This window comes from Dermacentor albipictus, chromosome 1, assembly GCF_038994185.2.
Source record: "Dermacentor albipictus isolate Rhodes 1998 colony chromosome 1, USDA_Dalb.pri_finalv2, whole genome shotgun sequence".
NCBI lineage: Eukaryota > Metazoa > Arthropoda > Arachnida > Ixodida > Ixodidae > Dermacentor > Dermacentor albipictus.
In genome coordinates, this window is record NC_091821.1 from 500,196,025 (window position 1) to 500,219,171 (window position 23,147).

General features: G+C 53.0%; 1 protein-coding gene across 1 annotated transcript in view; it reads left to right on the forward strand.

Annotated features, from left to right (window-relative positions):
* The window catches only part of lt (vacuolar protein sorting-associated protein light), a 188,939-nt gene extending 166,002 nt beyond the window's left edge, over nt 1-22,937 (forward strand). The window contains exon 23 of the mRNA XM_065441319.1: nt 21,030-22,937. Coding sequence (XP_065297391.1) covers nt 21,030-21,080 — 51 coding nt within the window. The 3' untranslated portion in view covers nt 21,081-22,937. The remainder of the gene's footprint in view (nt 1-21,029) is intronic.
* Nucleotides 22,938-23,147: the final 210 nt, after the last annotated feature.

Consider the following 23,147-nt stretch of genomic DNA (forward strand, 5'->3'; position numbering starts at 1 on the left):
GGAGCGCGCGCTTCGCATTCGCCGCGGAAGTACAGCCACTGTAGCGGAAGCAATGGGAGTTTTTCTCCAAGAGTTACGCCTTTCGCCGCCGCCAGGGGCGCGACGACCCTACCGCTCTTAAAACCCCTTGGTAATTTGAAAGTAGCGACACTCTCCTCCTCACGGCGCTTTCCTCCTCGATTCTCCTCGTACGCCGGCTGTGCACGCCACGCTATTGGCCTCGAGCTCCACCACTGGAAAAGCTGGCGCCACCGTCGGCGTGACGTGCTAGGACGGATCACGTGGACATAGCGGCCGCGTCGGCTGCTTCGGGCGCGCCGAAGCGAGCTGAAAACGAGTTTAAATTCCCTCGTACGCTGCAGTCCTCATTTAGTGGCGAAATTTCCCCGCTTCGAGTGTCTCCTTCACAACGCTTCAAAGCACTACAATAGGTAGTGGCTGCCTTTGAAGGCGCACAACATGGTCGGCTACTGCTCGGTGCCGCAGGGCCGGACGCACGTAACGGAGGCCGGTGTCAGCCTTATTCACACGTAGCCGCAGGACAAGACGCTGCGTGAAGCTTGGCTCGCGAAACATAAAACCGGCAAACAGTCATCGACTACAACTCGGGTATGCAGCAAGCACAGACGCGAGGAAGATTTCTGCTACGGCGCCCGGTCTGCGATGTTCTGAAAACGCGCACTGAGACGCTCGCCCGAGTCCGCTGCCCGACTAATGTCATGACGGTTTGGTCTATGAACTTGTCGATGCTATAGATACTGGCAAGTTCAGTGGGGTGGAAAGGCAGCGGTTAGAAGCACATTAAAAAAAAAAGCATGGCATATGGTCATGTTTGTGTTATGAATTAATGCACTGGATTACAAAAAAGGAGCAGCGGGAAATTGCACGCTGAGAACACCGATAAACATACAGTGCGACGCAACTCGAGGAATAATATTGAAAGGTCAAAGAATTTAGAAGAAAGAAAGATTGAATCGTCGCGACGGCATATTACAGTCCCCGTAGGCGTCGAAGTCTCTACAATGAAATTATTTTTGAACAGCTCTAATAGCGCCCACGCAACAATGGTTGCTTGTATACTGTCAAATGCTCATATTCTGCGGCCTAAAGCTCATGGCACGGTGAGAAAACGCGCGTGCGGAGAAATCGAAACAGTGCGCGGACAAGCATGCAGACGCGCAGTCGGTCGCTGCGAATCTGCGCGATCGCTGCATTGAGGCTTCGTTCTATTACGCTCCATTTAGTTATACAAACACTATAAGAACCTATTTCACATAGTTTGCTCTCGGCGTTTACCTACCTTTCACGCAAGAAGCCGGTTCGGGAGACTCCATCGCGGCAGCCGCGCGCAGTGGCGTTCACTGTACGTATTTGGTAAAGAGATAGCGTCTGTAAACGATTGTGTGCTTTCAGTTTGCCCAAGATTATTATTTAGACACTAAGAAACTTCTCTCGTTTCGAAAGTACTTACAAAAATGTCCGGGAGAGCTCGCGCGTGGTGTTTTCAGGGACCGCTGACAGCAAAACCTATGAGGAGCGTGCCACGTGATCCCTCATACTACGCCAGCGAGGCGCTTCCGATAGATGGCGACTCCGTAACTCCTCGCCGCCAATTCCTCCTAGGCTCCCGCGGACGGGCCGCAGGATTCTATGGAGGCGTGTTATATTGGGCCAGTTGCGCGCCCCAGTGGGGTTGAAAATTTTGAGAAATGCTAATAACAGCATCGATAATGCTGGAGGCAAGGTTTATGAGGAGGTTGGTTTTTTCTTAAAGCCGGATGAACAGGGTATACTGATTTAAAGGGAGCTTTGAGGCGAGTTCTATACTCCAGACAATTTTTCTGCCACATGATCAGATGCTTTACTTCGTGCGTCTGGTCTAGTATTGCTTGTGACACATCCCTTTGTGTGTGGCTTATTAAGCGAAAGCCTTAGACCTCTGTTTCAAGGTCCCGTTGTGAGCTACAGAAAATATCACGTGACCGAAGGAAGGCGGGAAGCGAACCAAAGCATGTGCAGCCGCGTATAAGAGATGATTAATGATTACCAAAGTAATGATTGAATAGTGATTGGATTGTTGTCCACCCCAATCGGTCTTAATACCCTTTCATCAACACTTCACCTTAATCCGCCTCAATTCTCCTTCACGCACCTAAATCTTTATTCATGCATCTTAATCCTTCGTAATGCACTCTAATCCACCTTAATCTTCTTTAATACGCTCTAATCAACCTTAATCCTCCAGAATCCACCTTATGTCAACCACTAATGATCCATTAATTAACTTGGGTAATCATTCTCTCATACAGGGGTGGACATGCTTTGGGTCCCCTCTGGCCTTCCTTGGGTCACGTGATACTTCCAGTTTAGAACGCGACCTTGAAACAAAGATCTAAAGGCTTTCGCCTTAAAACTTAAAAAAAAGCTCAATTTTGACTAGCCAACGCTCATCACCTACAATACTACGGGGATACCTGCCACTAATTTTTTTCAGGGCGCAAGGCAGAATCAATAATACTGCGCTTCCGACTGAATAACAACAGTTAGCGACGTGCGAAGTGATGGAGCCACCCCAGAATATTAAGCATACTGAGGACAACCGCAACAAGAACGCTGGTGAGCAGGCCGGAAGAATGATAAAAAAATGCAGCATTACGGGATGCTTTGCTACGAGCTATAAGACAGACAGACAGACAGACAGACAGACAGACAGACAGACAGACAGACAGACAGACAAGAAACTTTAATTGGTCCGAAGGGACTACGTTGTCGTAGTCGCGGGCCGCACCCACGCCGGGGGCGGAAGACCGTGATCTTCAGCCCTGGCGCAGGCCCTCTGGACAGCCCGAAGTTGGACTTGAAGCTTGTCGCTCTTGACGGCTTCATCCCAATCTTCTTGCCTGTTGAAAGGCGAGTGGCGCAACAGAGAACATTGCCACAGCATGTGGTTCAAAGTGGATCGTTCCTCGCCGCAGTCTGGGCAGCGGGGATCCACACCCGGAGTGTAGTGGCTCAGCCTTGAGCGAGACGGAAAGGAGCCCGTCTGCAGCATTCTCAGCACCGACGCCTCGGGTCTGCCTAGCTTCGGGTGAGGAGCCGGAAACTGTCTGCGTCCCAGCTGGTAGTGAGCAGTTATCTCGTGGAAAGTTAGCAGCGGGTCCGTGGTTCGGTCGATCCCCTGCGAAGCTGGGCCCCTCGGACCGGCGCGGTTGATGAGACCTCGCGCCTGGTCGTGGGCCAGCTCATTCGGGTTGATCGAGCCAGGGGAGACGTTCCGGCCCATGTGAGCCGGGAACCAAGTGATGACGTGACGGGCCGTGCCTGTCTTGCGGGTCCTCAGCACTGCTGCAGCCTCGGCCGAGACCGAGCCGGCGAGAAAGGCCATCGCCGCCGACCTGGAGTCTGTGAAGATATGCGTGCGCCCGGGTTCGCACAGAGCCAGCGCCACTGCGACTTGCTCTGCGACGGACGCCGTCGAGCGCTGTATAGACGCCGCATTCAGGATCTTGCCCTGGGGGTCAACCACCGCGGCCACGTAGGAGTTTGATCCCGGATACCGCGCCGCGTCGACAAAGGACGCGAGCTCTGGGTGCTGCAGAGCAGTCTTGATGAGTGCTCGGGCTCTGGCTGCGCGCCGGGCCTCGTTGTGCTGTGGATGAACGTTCCTCGGGAAGGGGGAGACTCGAAAGGCGTCCCTTTCACCCTCGCAGAGCGGGACTGCGCACGACTCCTCGGCCATGGCTGCCAGACCCGCCATCTCGAGTATTCGACGGCCGGCCTTGGTGGTAGAGAGGCGAACGATCTGTGCCGTTTTCTGTGCTTCGACCACTTCGCTCAGGGTGTTGTGGACCCCGAGTTGCATCAACTTCTCCGTGCTGGTCGTCACGGGAATGCCGAGGACTCGTTTAATGCTCTTCCTCATGAGTGCGTCGATCTTGTTCTCCTCCGACCGCGACCAGCTTAGCGCAGAAGCCACGTAGTTGATATGGCTCATGAGGAAGGCGTGGTAGATCCTTATGAGGTTGGCTTCGCTGATGCCCCCTTTCCTGCTCGTCACTCGCGAAACGAGTCTGAGCATGTTCTCGGTCTGTGCGCTCAGGCGCGCGATCGTTTGCGCGTTGCTGCCCTTTGCATTGAGGACCAGTCCGAGCACCCTGAGAGAATCCACCCTCTGGATGCGCTGACCCGTCTTCGTTCTGAGTTCGATTGGTACTTGGTCCAGCGTCGTGTCGAACTTGCGGCCTTTTCTGTCGGGCCGATACAGCAAGAGTTCCGACTTGGTCGGCGAGAGGACCAGTCCCGCGCCCTCGAGGAATTCTTCCGTGACGTGCAAGGCCTCTTGCAGGGCCCGCTCCACCGCTGCGTCCGACCCACCGCCGCACCAGACGGTGATGTCGTCCGCGTAGAGAGCGTGATTAAGATTGGCGGCCCCGATTCGGTCGAGTCGGACTGATAGGTCTCTCATGGCGATGTTGAAGAGCAGTGGAGATAACACCGCACCCTGCGGCGTGCCGCAGGCTCCCAGCGCGTATCCGTCCGACTTGATCTGGCCCAACTTGATCGTGGCCTTGCGATCTCTTAGGAAAGAGCTCACGTACGCATGGAAGCGTTCGCCAAGGTTCAGTCTCGTCACAGAGTCGAGGAGGTGCTTGTGTTTGACCGTGTCGAAGGCCTTGGCGATGTCCAGCGCCAAGATGCCTCGGACGTCTCTCGTGACAACGTCGACTATCTGCCTCTTGATCAGCAGCATGACCTCTTGAGTGGACAGCGAGGGTCTGAAGCCGACCATATTCGGTGGGAGGAGGTGTCGTTCCTCGACATGTTTCGATATTCTGTTGTGGATGACATGCTCCGCCACCTTGCCAACGCACGACGTGAGCGAAATGGGTCGCAGACTGTCTATGGCTGGTGTCTTGCCCGGCTTCGGAATTAGAATCACCGTGGCTTCCTTCCAGGCATCCGGTACGATGCCGGACTCCCAGACGTCGTTGATTTCTTTAGTGAGCAGTTCGATCGAGCCGTCGTCCAGATTTCGAAGGAGTCAGTTCGAGATTCCATCCGGCCCGGGCGCCGATTTTCCGTTGAGGCCTTGAAGGGCCATTCTGACTTCCGAGACGGAGAAGGGGGAGTCGAGCTCCTCGTCCGCCTTGCCGCCATAGGCCGGGTAATCTTCTGGTCCGGACTGCCCGATGGGGAGGTAGCGACGCGCCACTTCGTCCATCACTTCGTTCTTAGATGCACCTTCGCTATTGAGCTTGTGGACCAGCCTATCGATGGCCAGAGTGTGGTTTCTCTTGGACTGTGTGTCGTCCAATAACTGCTTGAGGAGGTTCCACTTGCCTCCCGCACGCATCTGGCCGTCGACCGACGCACAAACTTCGTTCCATTGCTGCTGGCCGAGCTCTTTGCAGTGCGATTCGATCTCGCGGTTGAGGGCCGTGATCCTCCTCCGGAGGTTGCGATTCAGCTTCTGCGTCTTCCATCTGGCCGTGAGGGAATTCTTGGCTTCGAGCAGGTGCGCCAATCGAGCGTCCATGCGGTCGACCTTGAGGTCAGTTTCAACGGTCCTGGTGACCGCAGCTACGTCCCTCTTGAGCTGCGCTGCGAGGTCCGCAAACGAGTCGTATTTTTCGTGGTCATCCTGCCTTCGCTTTCGGAAGGCGTCGCAGTCGACTATTTCGAAAGCCCTCTGCGGGGCCGCGCTGACCGGTAGGGAGATTTCCACGATGTAGTGGTCACTGCCCAGGTTCTCTTGTAAGTTGTGCCACTCCGCTCCCGGCGCGTTCTTGACGAAGGCCAGGTCGGGGGTGGTGTCTCTCGAGACCGAGTTTCCCATGCGCGTGGAGTAATTGGGGTCGGTTATCAGTTCCAGGGAGCTGTCAGTCACTGCCTGCAGGAGTCTGCAGCCTTTGGGAATGCTTCTCACATAGCCCCAGGCTTCGTGCGGCGCGTTGAAATCTCCAGCCATAACAAGCGGCGTCTCCCTCGCCTTAGACGATGCCTTGGTTGTTAGGCTGTAGAAGGTCTGCCGGTTGTCCCTAGGAGAGCTGTACACATTGGCAACGTAGACGCTGTTCTTCAGCCAACTGTTGGGTATGAGCTCGACGAGCAACGTTTCCAGTTTGGTGTTGCCAAGACGGAGATCGTGCTCCTGGAAGGCGCACTTCTTTACAATAAGTATAGCGATGCCGAGCCCGCTCTCCGCCAACGAGGAGACAGCTCGGTATCCCTGGAGGGAAATAGTTTCCATTCCTGTTTCTTGTAGTAAAATGACGTGGGGCCTCTCTTGCGGCTCCCGGGCCTTGATGAACTGCACCAGTTGAGGCCTGCGCCTCCGGAAGCTGGCGCAGTTCCACTGCCACACGATGAGCTTACTATCCGGTCTGGCCATGGCTGGGCATGTTGGACCGGAGGTGGGCTGGGGTGCCATCTTGCTCGTCAGCCCCCGACAGCTGATCGTCCTGTAGCATTTCGCTGGACACCGCCTCCGGCCTGGCGGCGTCGCCGTAGTGTAGGTCACATCGCTTGGCAAGCTCGTTCTCAAGCAGTTGCACTCTGAGTAGAAGGGTCTGGTTACTCTGTACCAGCTCGGCAAAAGATTTTTGCATGCGGTCCAAGGACCTCTGCATGGCAGCCTCCGCCGTGCTCACATCCTCAACCGTAGCGTGGGAGGAGGTGGCTCTGCGCTTGACCGCCCTTGCTGTGGCCCCATCTTCCGTAGACGTTTGCCTTGCCGCGGCCGCTTGGATGGCGCTGGCGTTGCGGAAGGCCTCAAAGTCGGCCTTCATTCTCTGAATTTCCTCCTTGAGATTGGCGTTTTCGCTCATCAACTGCGCGATCCTGGGATCGTGCGCCCGCTCGCTCTCCTGTGCGGCGGCGTGTTGCGTCCGGCCCGTCTGCGTCGTCTGTTTCACTCTGTCGGCCCAGGTGGGACCTCCTGCGATGCGCACCTTGGACTTCGAGCGGCCCCTAGATTGAGAGCGCCCTCGTTGCACGGAGCGCCCACGTGAGCGGGAGCGCGTTCTAGAGCGGGAAAGACTGCGCGAGCGGGAGCGTCCCCTCGAAGAGCTCCTCTTCCGTAGCGCTGACGTCAGTGCCTGGCTCACCTCACGTGCCGCGTTCGCACCCTTCTTGGCGTTGCCAGTTTTCTTCCGCCGACGCCTTCGGCGTCTCTGCCTGACGACATACGGCGTTTGGAAGCGTTGCGCGCACTTACGATCAGCCGTTGGGTGAGGGCCTCCGCATATGCCGCATTTCGCCTCACACTGGTGGCCTTCAGTGGGGGAGGCGGCTCCGCATCCCCTGCACTTCTTAACACTCGGGGTCGGGCATACATCGGCCCTGTGGCCCAGTTCCCCACAACCGTAGCACACGTCAACTTGCCTTCTGTATAAAGAGCAGGGCAGCATGCCCGCTCCACACATGACAAAGTTCGGCACCCTCAGTCCGTCGAACAGGACGATAACCGTGGTGGTGGTCTTGATGCGACGCACCTCCAACGCGGTGGGGTTCCGCTGGTGTACGATCATGGCGCGGAGCTGAGCGTCGTTGAACTCGATGTCGACTCCCCTCACAACACCCTTGCATGTATTGTCCGAGGCGGCCATGTACGCGGCCACTTCAAATACCCCTTCGCGCAGGTGGATCTGCTGAACCATCGCGTAAGCACGCGCGTTCCTTTCTTCTGGCGTTGAGACGACGTAGATGTTCTGCACGTTGTTTGGGCAGACGATGTCTTCGCCAACCTCGTTGGGTGAAAGCGCCGCCGCCATAGCCAGCGCTTGTGCCACTCTAATAGTGCTGATCTTTTTCACGTCGAGACCACCCCTTGGCCTAACGATGATTCGAATATGGTCCCGTGGCAGTCTCGGGAGCCTTGAGGCTGCGGCCAGCTTCTTCAGCGCGTTCCGCGGGGCTGCCGTGCGGCGGCCGCCCCTGCCGCCTCCCTGCTGTACCGGGCTCGGCGTCGACTTGGAAGTTTCTTGCCTTGCCTTCTTAGTCTTGCCCGTTGCCGTGGTCCAGCCGGGGCACCTTGCTTCTTCGGGGGTGATTTCTACCCCCTCCACCATCTCGACTTCGGGCATGATGCCCCACCACACCGGAGTTAGGCCAAGGCCTAGCCCGTACTCCTCACCAGCGTTAACCCGTTAGGGTTCGAACCGCCCGGCGTCGCGAAAAGTTCAAGGTCGTTTAAAAGTTCGAGAAAAGCACCTACCGATATAATTCCGGTATCGGCTTGATCCCCGCAACAAACTGCGTCGAAAAACATCTCCAGAGAAAATTTCGTCTTCAACGACAAGTCGGCATCGAGTGTGGTTTGCAGCCGGCATTTCCTCGCGAGTGACTACGTTTCAGGGTGCCGCATCAGAAAACTTTTGCCTGGTGCTGTGCCAACCGTGTTCGATGAGTACCCGTGCTACCTGCGGTGCCCAGTGAACTGTGAACTTTTCTTCTCTTTGTTTGGCGCTCTTCTCACTTCCACAGCGTTGTTCATGCCATTTTCTTTGATGGGAAGTTGTTGATCACTCATGTACTAAACCGACTAAATCTGCAAGAGATGTGCGTCAGTCGCGATGCTATAGATATGTAGAGTGTTCAAACCAACTGATACGTTCTGAACGTAAAACATATTGAAGTTATGGATCTGAGCGCACCGCATTGGACACCTTGAATTTAGCTGTTAATAAATTTGTTTTCGTTTCTCTGAATCCGTCCAGCGTCATGAATTCATGCTAAATCCGCTTTCGTGCAAAACAAAAACGGCAGCGCTTGAGATTTCAGGAGCTATATTTTATACGCTTCAGAATTCTTAGGAATCTGTCATATAAACGTTTCAGGTCGCTTATAATTCTACACACTGGTTAAAACCCGTCAGTAGGCAAACTGAACAGGCTGATAGATTTGTTTCTCTCCAAATTCAACGGGTAGAAAGCGTTGACGTGAGTGTACCAAAGCCTGATCATGCGACCATGCAGTCATACTTAAGAAGAGCACGCGATGGCACGCGGTAGTTATTCTGTTGTTTATAACTCTTAGCTGTCAAATCGAAGAGGCTGATTGCGCGGTCTTTGCATAATGCATAGGGGTGAAATATCAGGACCTCCACTCACGCGGGACGGACTTGGAGCGGGCGCGCGTTCTCCTTCCGCGTGAACGGCGGTCGCAGCGCCGGAGCAGTGGGGCAGTGGCGACCTCACCGCGGTGCGGTGGGAGGCGGAAACAGACCCCATTGCGAAGGCCGTAAAGTGCGCGCACCCCTCGAGACCGGCCGTGTTTCGGCTTGCACATCAGCCGCAACTGAGCCGGGGCTGATTGCCACTGCACATGCGGCAGCCCGCCTGAATTGTATGACATGATAATAATCGACGGACAAGGGGTGGCATTAGTGGAGGAGCGAAGAGAGCAAGGCTCGCGCCGTGCGCGAGAGATGGCGCCAGGAGCGCGCGCAGCTTGAGCAGAGCGGTAGTCCCGGCTACGGAGCTGATTACGGCAAGGGTCGACGGCGACGCGAAACGCAGGAACGGGCGGCAAAGAGCTGCGCTCTAAAAAAAAAAAAAAGTTCGTTATACCCATTGCGAGGAAATTTTAGCTTCGATGAAATCGAGGGTTCGACGGAAGCCCGTCTGGTCGGGATGAAGCATTGAAGAAGTAAAACCAAGGACACCGACCAACATAGAAGTGCTAAAAAATGAAAAAATCTAAAAGACGTTTCGGCTTCGCTACGGAAGCCTTACGGAAGCCGCTACGGAAACAAGGCTTCCGTAGCGAAGCCGAAACGTCTTTTAGATTTTTTCATTTTTTAGCACTTCTATGTTGGTCGGTGTCCTTGGTTTTACTTCTTCAAATTTTAGCTTCGTAAAAACAAGGTTTTCTATACATGGGCATCTATTGGAATTTAAAGGGGAATCACAATTGCTTTGTTATGTCCATTAGTTCGTTATATCCCGTTTCGTTATAATGAGGTTTTACTATACTCCCTTAGAATACCTAATCATAAACCTGTTAACGGAAAGCTCCCATTCCCTATAATTATTAACAGCCAGTATCCTCAGTCCACATCAACTCATTTTGCTTCTACCGACAACTATTTATTACCAAAATGATAAATTTATTTACTAATTATGGTAAACTTACTAATAATTTTTCAACCACACTACTTTGGAACTCCTTACCATGTCATAGTCATATTAAGATACTCTCTAATTTTTACACATTCAAATCAAATGTCAAAAAATTCTTGCACTCAGTGCAATTATATCATCATTACCATTTACTTTGCTTGTGTTTGTTTGCATGTGCTTTGTGTTATTAAAATATTTTAGTGTTGGCTAGTGACTTGTAGCGGCAGCAGCATCGGCGTCGCACGAGAGTTGACGCAAACGCTCGCGTCTACACGAGGCTCGAGCGGCTGGCGCGTTCCGGCGCGGGCTAGCGTTCCGAAAATTCATTTTTAAAAAGAATGCTACGCTAAGCGACGGAGTGTTGGTTTTTCCTCTCCTGCGAGAGCCCGATACTTTGACGGTCTACGTGGTCGCTCGTCGCCACAGTTTGGTGAACCCGGACGTGATATTGCCATACGCTCCTGTGGTAGAGACGACCATGGACCAGACCGACGCTACGAGAGCTCAAGGCCAGAACCCTTCCGAGGAACGCGGTGAGCCCTCCTGTTCCGCCATCGCTGTCCGCCTCCCACAGTACTGGGACCAGCATCCTTCGGCGTGGTTTCTTCAGGCCGAAGCGCAATTTCAAGTCGCTGGTATCCGCTCTCAAGCCTCGAAGTTCCATTACGCCGTCGCAGCGCTCTCGCCCGCCGCCATTTACGAGGTAGCAGATTTGCTGAACTCCCCATTGTCTGCCGCCGCCTATGACGATCTCAAGGCAGCACTGCTACAGCGCACAGCAGCTTCACAGCGTTCTCGCATCCAGCAGCTTCTGTCCGCTGAAGAACTCGGCGACCGACGCCCTAGTCAACTTCTTCGCCGAATGAGCCAGCTGCTCGGAAACAACGCGAGATCCATCGACGACACGCTGTTGCGCGAACTGTTTTTGCAACGACTCCCGGCTAACGTGCAGATGGTCCTGGCGACAGCCTCTACCATGGACCTTACCGGACTTGCCGCTTTGGCCGACAAAGTCATGGAAGTAGCCACCCCAACCATCGCAGCCACGTCACCGTCTCCGGGTGAGAATACAAACACTCTGCCAACTCTTCCCTGCTCTTCCGCAGTGCACTCTCCGCTCGACTCCTTGTGTGAGCGCCTGGAACGCATCATCAGTGGAGCGGAGCATCGCCGCACGTCTCGTCGCCCACGCAGCCGTAGTTCCAGCAGATCAAGACGCACGGGCACTCGCAATGAAACCTCAACTACAACGCCTGGCGTTTGCTACTACCACCGCCGTTTTGGAAACGACGTTCGTCACTGTCGGCGTCCCTGCGCTTGGCAGGGAAACAGGCCGGCCGACCTCTAACGGCGACGAGTGGTCCGGCCCAGCACACAAGTCGCCTTTTCTACGTGACGGACAGAGTTACGGGACAACGATTCTTAGTCGATACAGGTGCTGACGTCAGCATTCTCCCCGCCCAGCGCTCCGACCGCAAAGCGACTCCTGTGTCGTTTTTGCAAGCCGTCAACGGCACCAGGATTCCAGTTTTCTCGTCACGCTCCGTCATGCTAAACCTTGGCCTTCGACGAGCGTTCCGTTGGATTTTCCTGGTTGCAGACGTCCGTCATGCAGTCATTGGAGCAGACTTCTTGCATAACTACGGACTCCTTGTCGACATCCAACGACGCCGTCTCATCGACTCCGTGACCCAGCTATCCGTTCCCGGCGTCCCATCATCAGGCACATCGCCCATAGCGCCTATTTCTGCCATGTTGGACGAATCTTTCGCCGCACTCCTACGCGAGTTTCCCACTTTGACGCGCCTACCGGACTGGACGCAACCGGTGCAACATGACGTGTGCCATCACATCGTCACCTCCGGCCCACCGGTCTACTTCCGACCCCGGCGTTTGTCCCCGGAGAAACTCAAGATCGCTCGCGCGGAGTTCGAACACATGCTGCAACTTGGCATCATCCGCCCTTCTTCCAGTAACTGGGCATCACCACTTCACATGGTGCCTGTTACATCCTTTATTGCCGGAGGCCGGGTACAGACTGACGGGAAGCCACCGTCACGTGACACAGGATACACACAGGGTTGCTTAGCCCCAAGACTGTCCCGCTATAACACTCCTCCCCCCTACGTCACGTAGTCCTTCAGATACGCAGGACGGTTGCGTTGGCGCTGTGGTCGCTGGACTTGAAGGGGTGCGCTCACTTCACTGTCCTCACCACAGGAAACAGGTTCGGCACTGGGTGTTGCAGCCTCTTCTCGTATTTCTCTCTGGTCCCGGGATGCGCTGACTTCACTGTCCTCACCACAGGAAACAGGTTTGGTACTGGGTGGTGCAGCCTCCTCTCGTACTTCTCTTGGGCTCCGTCTTCCAGAGTACTCTGGGCTTGAAGGAATGCCGCTTTCGGAACACCCTGCCGGGAAAGCAACCAACGATTCCTCCTCCTCGCACATTCCAGTGTCCAATGCGTAGCTGGCAGAACGACTTCTGAGTTGGTCAACATGCCGTCTCCACCGACGTCCATCCTTGGTGACGACCAAGTACGACACTGGTCCAGTGACAGAATCCACAATGCCCGGCAACCACTTGGGCCCATAGAGATAGTTGCGCACAAACACTCGATCCCCCACTTCAAACAGTCGCACTGCCTGGTTACGGCGCTGCATCACCTGCTCCTGTTTCTGCTGCACAGTGGACTGCAGGTCAGGATGCAGACGCTCTAACACAGTTGAAAGTTTTCTGCCCATTAGCAATTCGGCTGGGCTTTTGCCTGTTGTAGCATGAGGCAGGATATGCTGGGTCATTAAAAACCTAGCCAGACGTGTGTCGATATTGCCTCCAACCATGCGCTTGAGTACTTCTTTGGTTTCGCGCACCATCCGCTCTGCTTGACCATTTGAAGAAGGGTGATATGGGGCAGCGGTCACATGTCGGATTTGATTTCGGCACATGAAGTCTCTGAATTCCTCCGAACAAAATGCGGTTCCATTATCCGAAACGACAGTCTCTGGAATGCCATGGGTAGCAAACAAAAAACGAAGCTTCGCACAAACTGCAGCTGCCGACATGGAAGTCATTCGGCACACTTCCAACCACTTCGAGTGAGAGTCCACCACAATGAGGAAGACGTTGCCTTGGAATGGCCCAGCAAAATCGATATGTAGTCTTGTCCAAGGACGCTTGGTGAATTCCCAAGGGTGAATTTTTGCAGCTGCTGGCGCAGACCTGGATTCTTGACAACGTGCACAGTCCCTCACCTTCTGCTCCACGTCTCTGTCAATTCCTGGCCACCACACGGCTCCTCTGGCGAGCCCCTTCATCTTGATAATTCCTGGATGAGCTGTGTGAAGAATGTCCATGACATATGGTCGAGCTGGCTCTGGAATGACGACACGACTGCCCCACAGCAAACAACCTTGATACACTGACAGTTCATGCTTGCGGATCACAAATGCTGCAAACTCTTCCGGTAGCTTGCCCTCTGGCCACCCATGCTGCACCCAATTGCAGACTCTAGCCAACAGCTTGTCCCTTGACGTAAAACTTGCCACCTTCCTAGAGTTCCACGTTACTTCTGGTGCCATTTCTAGCATTCCTACTTCCCAAAGACGCTGCTCCTCTTCCTCCACCTTACTGGCCCTCAGTGGTAAACGACTGAATGCATCAGCATTGGAAAGCTTCTCTGCTGGTCGATACTCAATTTCATAGTCATATGCTGATAACATGAGGGTCCACCGCAGCATCCGTGGTGATAGCACCTGGGGAATGGGCTTGGCATGGTGCAACAGTCCTAAGAGGGGTTTGTGGTCCGTCACAATTTTGAAATGCCTCCCATACAGAAACTGATGGTATTTCTTAACGCCAAAGCCAATGGCGAGCGCTTCTCGGTCTGTTTGGGCGTACTTTCGTTCTGCCGCGCTCATAGTCCTTGATGCATATGCAACCGGTCTCTCGCTACCATCTTCCCCCACATGACTTAACACAGCACTTAGTCCATACGGGGAAGCGTCACAGGCAAGCACTAGGGGCCTGTTGACATCATAGTGCACAAGAACATGCGATGATTGCAGCAGATCCTTCGCCTGGCGAAATGCGTCTGCCTCTGCTCCCGTCCAACGCCACTCGCGACCCTTGTCCAACAGCCGGTACAGTGGCTCCAAGGTATGTGCTGCTCCCTTAAGAAACTTGTTGTAAAAGTTCAGAGCTCCCAAAAAGGCTTGAAGCTCCTTTTTGCATGTTGGCTCCGGGGCCTCGTGAATAGCACGCACCTTGTCTTCTGTCGGCTGCACACCTGCAGAGTTCACGATGAATCCCAAGTAACGCACTTCCTCAACACAAAATTGACATTTGTCAAATTTCAGTCGCAGACCGTCTTCGTGGATTCTTTTGAGCACCTCTTGCAAACGAGCATAGTGCTGTGCCTCATCCCTTCCACCGATCAAGATGTCATCCAAGAACACCAGCACACCATCAATTCCATGCAACAGTTCTTCCATGTACCTCTGAAAAATAGCCACTGCCACTGCCACGCCAAATTGAAGACGGGTTACGCGGAAAAGTCCCCGATGTGTTGTCACCGTCAACAAGTCAGCTGTTTCTTCATCAACAGTCTTCTGTTGATACGCTTGTCCGAGGTCTAGCTTTGAAAACTTCGAGCAACCTGCCATCCTGGCAAACAGCTGCTCTGGTGTTGGCAGAGGATACGTTTCCCACTGCACCACACGATTGACGGTGCTCTTGTAGTCCCCGCAGATCCTTATCGATCCATCTTTTTTGACAACTGGAACGACCGGTGTTGCCCACTTCGAGTGCCGTACAGGCTGGAAAATGCCTTGGCTCACCAACCTGTCCAGTGCTTCGTCGACCTTCGGTCTCAATGCAAACGGTACTTGCCGTGGCTTCAAAAATCGCGGCGGAGCTGTCGGGTTCACCTCTATGTGTACAGGAGGCCCTCTACTTGTCCCAAGTCCAGGCTCAAAGACTGAAGAATACTTCTTGAGCAAGGCCGTTGTTCCTTTACTGCCAGTTCTACTCGGCTCACACACACTGTGAACGCCACTCAGACTTATTCCCAAGGACTTGAACCAGTCCCGACCGATAAGTCCGATACTAGCACCCTTAACCACCACCAATCGCAGGCGATGTTCCTGTCCCTTAAATTCCACCGTCACGGTCAATTCACCCAACACTCGTAGTTCCTTGTTATTGTAAGCTCGGAGGTGAAGGCTACTTGGGCGCAACGCCCTTTTCGATATTCGCAGCTTCCGCATAGTCCGGTCGTTGATGACTGAACACACTGCACCCGAGTCCACCTCCATCTCTAGGGGACTTCCGTTGACGCGCACTTCCACTCTCACGGCTGGCTCCTCACCAGACAGTACGAACACGTCGTATACGTCCGACGCAGCATTCTTGTGACGGCCTCCATTGGCCCGTTTTCCGTTCGGAGAGTTCGGTTCAGCCGAAGCGCGAGCTGTAGCCTTCCTCCTGCATGCTCTTACTATGTGCCCTCGTTGCTTGCAGAAGTGGCACTGCACATTAATGAATGGGCAACTGCTTGGCGAATGCGCACCCTTGCAGCGGAAACATCCACTTGTGCTCCCAGGCGAACCCGCCTGCTTCTGGGTACCCTCCTTGGCTGTCCCCGGCGCCGAGACCTTCGTAACACATGGGTCGAAACGCTTCCCGCTCACGCTGCATACTTCAGACGATGTGGCACTGCCGCGAATTTGCTCAGTCTGTCGCTGCGCAGATTCCATGGCAATGGCTTTCTCCCGAGCTGTCGCAAACGTAAGCTCCGGCTCCGCCAGCAACCGACGCTGAAGAGTCTCGCTTCGCACCCCACACACCAGTCGGTCGCGCAACATGTCGTCGAGCGACGCACCGAAATCACAATGTTCCGAGAGACGTCGCAGTTCTGCGATGTAGTCGGCAATTCACTCACCGGGCTGCTGCTGACGCGTGCCAAACTTGAAACGCTGAACCGTCACCGACGGTCGCGGCGAGAAGTGGTTTGAGAGACGCCTGACGATCTCATCGTAGGCCACCGCCGACGGCGCGTCCGGAGAACAAAGGGAACGCACGATGGCATACGTTGCTGGGCCGCAAACGCTGCAGAGCGTTGCTCGCTTCTTCTCGTTACCGTCGATGTCGTTTGCTTGAAAGAAAAATTCGAGGCGCTCCAAATACAAGGGCCAAGACGGCGCCTCCGTCGGAACGAATTCCCCAATCGTGCCCAGTGCAGCTGCCATTTCGGCTAGCCCTACGCCTAATCAGGCCTAACTTTCGATCCTCGTCGCCAATTATGTTACATCCTTTATTGCCGGAGGCCGGGTACAGACTGACGGGAAGCCACCGTCACGTGACACAGGATACACACAGGGTTGCTTAGCCCCAAGACTGTCCCGCTATAACAGTGCCTAAGAAGACGGGCGACTGGCGCCCCTGCGGCGATTACCGGGCACTAAACAACGTCACAGTTCCTGATCGATACCCTCTACCGAACATTCAGGACTTCACGGTAGCGTTGCACGGTGCGACGATCTTTTCTAAGATCGATCTCGTTCGCGCCTACCATCAACTACCGGTCGCTGAAGAAGACATTCCCAAGACCGCCATCACCACACCCTTCGGTCTTTTCGAATTTCTCCGCATGCCTTTCGGTTTACGGAACGCGGGCCAATCCTTTCAGCGTTTCATCGATTCCGTCACCCGAGGTCTGCCTTTCGTTTTTGCATACATTGACGACCTCCTCGTGGCAAGCTCTTCGGCCGAAGAACATCTTCACCACTTGCGGTTGTTGTTTTCACGCCTTGCCAGTAAAGGAATTGTCATCAATGCCTCCAAGAGTGAATTCGGTCAAACCGAACTCGAGTTCCTCGGTCATATCGTCGACGCTAACGGCATTCGACCTCTGCCGTCCAAGATTCGCGTCATCGAAAACTTTCCCCGACCGACCACACTCACCAAGCTTCGCCAATTTCTCGGATTCGTCAATTTCTACCGCCGATTCATTCCCGAGTGCGCACGGCTTATGGCTCCGCTAGACGCTCTCCTGGTAAACAAGCGCAAACAAGTGCTTCAGTGGACTGAAGAGGCCGCAGACGCTTTCGCAAAAGTCAAGTCTGCCCTCGCCGACTCCACGCTGCTTAGACACCCAAAGCCAGACGCACCCACTGCCATCATGACCGACGCTTCAAATACCGCCGTTGGTGCCGTTCTGCAGCAATTCATCGACAATGAGTGGCATCCACTCGCTTTTTTCTCCAAGAAACTGAAGCCTGCGCAGTCCCGCTACAGCGTTTTCGGCCGTGAATTACTCGCTGTTTACCTGGCTATCAAGCATTTTCGCCATTTCCTCGAAGGCCGTGCATTCACTGTCTTGACTGACCACAAGCCCCTTGTGCACGCAACGAATCGTTCGGCGTCCTGTTACTCGCCCCGCGAGATTCGACAGCTTTCCTACATCTCCGAGTTTACAACAACGTTCCGCCACATCAAGGGCACCGACAACATTCCAGCTGACGTTCTGAGTCGTGTCAATGTCGTTTCCACGTTGACATCGGAACCTTTCATCATCGAGGCCGACTTACTCGCCAGTCAACAGCGTGACGACACTGAACTTCGTACACTCCGGAATTCGCCAACGTCCCTGAAATTGGAAGACGTCGTTGTGACCCCAGATGGTACGTCCATCGTCTGCGACACTTCTAACGACACACCCAGACCATACATTCCGGCATCCCTTCGCAGACGCCTATTCGAAACCGTGCACAACCTGTCGCACCCTGGCATACGCGCGACACAGAAGCTTCTTTCCAGTCGTTTCGTTTGGCCTCGGCTAAACGCGCAAGTTCGCGATTGGGTTCGCTGCTGTTTGTCGTGTCAACGTTCGAAGATCCAGCGTCACCCCATTCCGCCTGCCAAGTCTTTTCTTCCACCGGATGCTCGTTTTGACACCGTACACCTGGACCTCGTCGGCCCTCTTCCACCTTCGAAAGGATACTGCTACATACTGACATGCATCGACCGTTACACACGGTGGCCAGAAGCTACACCTATATCTGATATCTCAGCGCCCACTGTTGCAGCAGCGTTCGTGTCTACGTGGATAGCAAGGTTCGGCTGCCCATCCACAATAATCACAGATCGCGGTCGACAGTTTGACTCAGCGCTCTTCAACGAGCTACTCAAACTACTCGGAACGACACGTTTTCGCACAACTGCTTACCACCCGCAGTCCAACGGACTAGTTGAACGTTTTCACCGGCATCTCAAGGCCTCCCTTATGGCACATGAATCGCCGGAGAAGTGGGTCCTGCATTTGCCTCTCGTCTTACTTGGCATCAGAGCCGCACTCAAGAGCGACCTAGGTTGCTCCTGTGCTGAGCTAGTCTACGGCACCCACCTACGCCTTCCGTGCGAATTCTTTGTCGCCACCCCCCAAACGCCTATGCCATCACCTGCCGACTACGTAGCCGAACTGCAAGCTTTCTTCAGCCAGATGCGCCCCGTGCCTACACGTTCACAAGAAGCCAGGTCCCCGTACGTTTCTCCCGCACTCAGCTCTGCTACCCACGTTTTCGTGCGTAACTGTGCCGTGCGGAAGCCTCTACAACCACACTACTCCGGGCCATATTGTGTTCTAGAGCGTCGTCCGACGAAGTTTGTTGTGAATGTCAACGGCCGATCAGACACAATTGCCCTGGAACGTCTCAAACCCGCCTACATCGAAGCACCCGCGCCATCAGCTCCACCTGTATGCGACGCGACCCTGCTGCATCCTTCGTCGCCGCCTGCGCACGTGACACCCAAGACCAACGCGAAGACACGCCGCGTCACGTGGACTTTCCATCGTTCGTCGAACTTTCCTCCTCTCTAGGGGAGGAGCCCTCTGTAGCGGCAGCAGCATCGGCGTCGCACGAGAGTTGACGCAAACGCTCGCGTCTACACGAGGCTCGAACGGCTGGCCCGTTCCGGCGCGGGCTAGCGTTCCGAAAATTCATTTTTAAAAAGAATGCTACGCTAAGCGACGGAGTGTTGGTTTTTCCTCTCCTGCGAGAGCCCGATACTTTGACGGTCTACGTGGTCGCTCGTCGCCACAGACTCATTTAATACAGTGTCTTGCATGTTTACATATACCTACCTGCTTTGTATTTGCATATCTTACTCATTTCTAACGGGAGGGCCCTGTACAGTCTGTTGACTATGGGATCTCCCTCTGTATGTTTGTACAATTCTCACTTGTAATATTATTCTGCATGATAAAGAACTCAATAAAAAAATAATGATAGACGTTGGCACTGTAAGCACCATGGTTGCTGCACATGTGCCCAACAACCATGACGTGATTCAAGCCTGAGACAACAAAGGATAGCCATGCATGTGCTCAAAAGCCTTTAGCATTACATTTGCAGCTAATACCACGAGCAGGTGAGCTATAGCTGTAGTCAACATCATTGAAGGGTTCCTCCAAGAAAACGAGGTACATAATGAGTGTCTTCCGACTTGCTATCTATGTTATGGGCAGCCATGGCATCTGCTGCCGTAATACACAAAGAATTCCTCTCTGTGTTATGAGCGGCCATGGCATCTGCTGCCATAATACACAAAGAATTCCTCACATGCGAGTATTCAAGTAGCGGTGAGCATTTCCATGCTCACTACTGTGGGGACCAAGGAGACGTAGGCAAGGCTAGCAGGATTTTATGAAGCTCACTCACGGACTCTGGTAGCAGTTGTGCTTCCTGTGCGCAGTCTGCACATGGAAGGTCCCCCCTCTCCCAACCTTGCTGGCACAGGTCTGCTTGCACGATGGGAGGCTTTGATTTAAGGGCAGCCGCCTTGGGATGCAGGAATTCTCACAAGAAATGACCATGTTTTGGGCCAAACTGCGTTCAAGACAAACCGAGCCACCCATAACCCTAGTAGTATTGTCGTAATGTCACAGCAGTCCTTAGAAACTCGCATAGATAGTGGGGCAAGATTCTGCTCTGTGAACGAAGTATAGAAATTCTCTGCCTGGCAATAGGTCATTATGCTCATCATTCAGCTGAAGAGTTGCCGTAAGACTTGAAAGTGCTCCTTGTATGTCAAATGACCTACACTACAAGAGCTGTGAATATGAAGGCGTTGTTTCACACTAGGTGTACATTGCAATGTTTAGTACCAAGCCCACAAGTTTCACCCTCTTGCAGCAAATGGTGTGAAGCTAATTTTGCATGTTCTGGCCTCGCATACACATACCTTCAAGTGCAGTGCAAAGGTATTTCTTCTTGCAAAATTCTGGCAATAAGAGGTCAATGTTCTCTTCAATGTCCCTTTAAACAGTCCTGAACTGACCCCACTTGCAGTAAGCAGAAAAACAGCAAACACTTTTTGTTTTACTGAAGCATGATGCATGGAGTGAAGGAGCCATGCTGCCAGCTCTCGTAATCTCATTGGCTCGTTCTGGCCACAGATCTCACCGGTGTGCCAAATTACCGTGACACACATCCCACGTGCAATGAAACCTGCTATCATAGATTGGCAGAATGAGCAGATACTCACTTGTACTCACTCACCCATAGTGTAATTATTGTAGGATATGCACTCTCTCATACTCGTGTGCACTCACACTCGCCAACAGTCACCCACATTCATACTCGCATCCACTGACCGTCGCCGACTTCTGTTCATACTTGCGTTAACCAGCACTCACTCCTGTTTATGCTCATGTCCACTCACACACTTATTCCTCACTAACGCTCTTATCTCACAGCCTGTGAAATGATTGTGCAGAGAGTATGAGTTGGTCAACTCATGAGCGAGTATGCCGACCTATGCCTACTGTTGAGTAAGAATTGACAGCCATTGAAAACGTGTGCGTCTGCCACTGTGTATGCTGGGCTGAGCATGTCCTTTTTGCTTCAGATGTGCAGCCTCTGCAGTGCCGACAAGCAAGCACAGAGCCTGGGAGCCTGAAGAACAACGCTTAGCGGATGCTGCTAATTCATAATGCCCTACAAGGAGGTTGTGCCGATCGCTACGGGCACTGAAATGGTTTTAAAGGTGCAGAAGGGTGGTGTGCATGCCAAAGGAAACGTGTGTTGAGGAGGACTGTTAATAAAAAGAGATGCCGTCCAGAGCAACCTTTGTGTACAGAGAGTATATGCATGTGTTGATGATCCAGTTTTCATGTAGTTATAATAAATAGAAGCTCCATGTAACTGACAAAAGTATATAATTGAATTAAATAAAGAAATGTTTGTCGCCAATATATTATATGTACCAAATATATGCTTACAGGGATGTAACCAGTGGGAAGGTTAAAGGGACCCTGAAACGATTTTGGCGATTTTCTACAAACGTACTGAGTCGTTAGAGTAGGTTCTTCTGATCATTAATTGATGCATCTAAGTGCTCTGCGTAAAGCGTGTAATTTATTATAAGGTTTTAAATATACACATCGCTGCCGATCGCAGCGCACTGCTCGGCGGAATTTTAAGCCGCCCCTACCCATATGATGCAAATAACCCATATTACGTCACATGGGCGAGCTATCTGATTGGCTGACCAGGGCGCGTGGTCGATGATTTTTCCAACTTTATGGTGAACAAATGATGCTCGTAATAGTTGGAATGTTAGTTACTTTGTTTTTGTAAAAAGAAAATAACTTAAAGAGAATACACAAGAATAGTTTTTTAGTACACTTCAGCACTTCCGGCACACAGCAAGTGTCGTCTGCTTGGGTTACAACGTACTCCATTTTGACGAGAGCTCCGTGGTCAGAGTCGGTCTCAGTCTTTTCGCGAGCACTATGATTCGACTTTGTTGCCTTGTGCACTGCAAACCTAGCGACCTGCAAACCGCGAGTCCAGTATTAGGGCAAACGCAAGCGCAAGGGGACAGGGTCTGGCCGCTTGACTGCCGGGATGAGCCACGAGATGAGCAGAAGGGCAAATGTGAACGGTCTGCACGGTGCAGCCACCTGGTGGCACAGAGCTCAACCATACACAGTAGCAGCAACGAAGTGTATTCTTTTTTTGCTGCTGGTGTGTATTATTCGCAGGAGTGTAATCATCAACACGTTGATTTATAAATGTTTAAAATGCTTTACACTTGGTTAGAGCAATATTAGCGCTTTGTTTGACTGGTTAAGCGCTGCGCCAGCAAGTGTCTGGACCGTGCAGACCGATCAGGCTGCTCACGTACGTCTACGCTAAAGTTCCTTCATCAGCTTGAGTTTATGCATCCAGTCATTTGCCGAAATGACCAGCTTGCCTGTTTTTAGCGGAGTACCGGACACGTTCGGCGCTACGACAGAATGCTCGCAACGCACGCTGCTTCGATAGCTCTCGGTCGACGGCCAAGCGGCTAGCGGAGAGGTCTCGCGCGGGAGGGGGCGTGCTCCTAAACAACCGGAAGTGAGCGATGTGACGTCGCATCGTGACGCTGAACCAGTGAAGGCGGAGCTTAGCGCCGCTCGTTCGGCGAGCGAGTTGAGGAGGAAAAGCATAGCTAGGGAGGAGGGTAACTTCTAATCGCTTGCAGCTCCATTAATACGTAACGCTTCACTTAAATTGTGGTGCGAATGTTCTACTTAAGCTGTACCCTACGCGCCTACAAAATTTGTCCGAACCGTTTCAGGGGCCCTTTAAGGGGTCCTCACCCTCCAAATTACTGCCATGGCGGTATACTGCTCAGTACAACTTGCATATGTGTAAATTATAATATATGTACAAGTCAATATATGCATTGTGTGTTTATACTGTCGCATATATCAGCGGTGTGCTTGATTCACACATGAAATTAAGTGAATAAAAATATTCAACATGGTCACTGTTGTCCCCGCAACACCTTTGCCAAAAATATTTTCTGGGTATAACCATGTATGCTCGAAACAAATGTTCAACTATGTATTTTCAGGTCGGACGCGACTCCACTATAACAAAATTTGACTCTAACTAATTAAGATGTTTTTATAACGTCTCGGAAGAAAGACTTCGGGGCTGCTTCAGCGGCCATCTAAAATACGAGCGTAGCGATAGA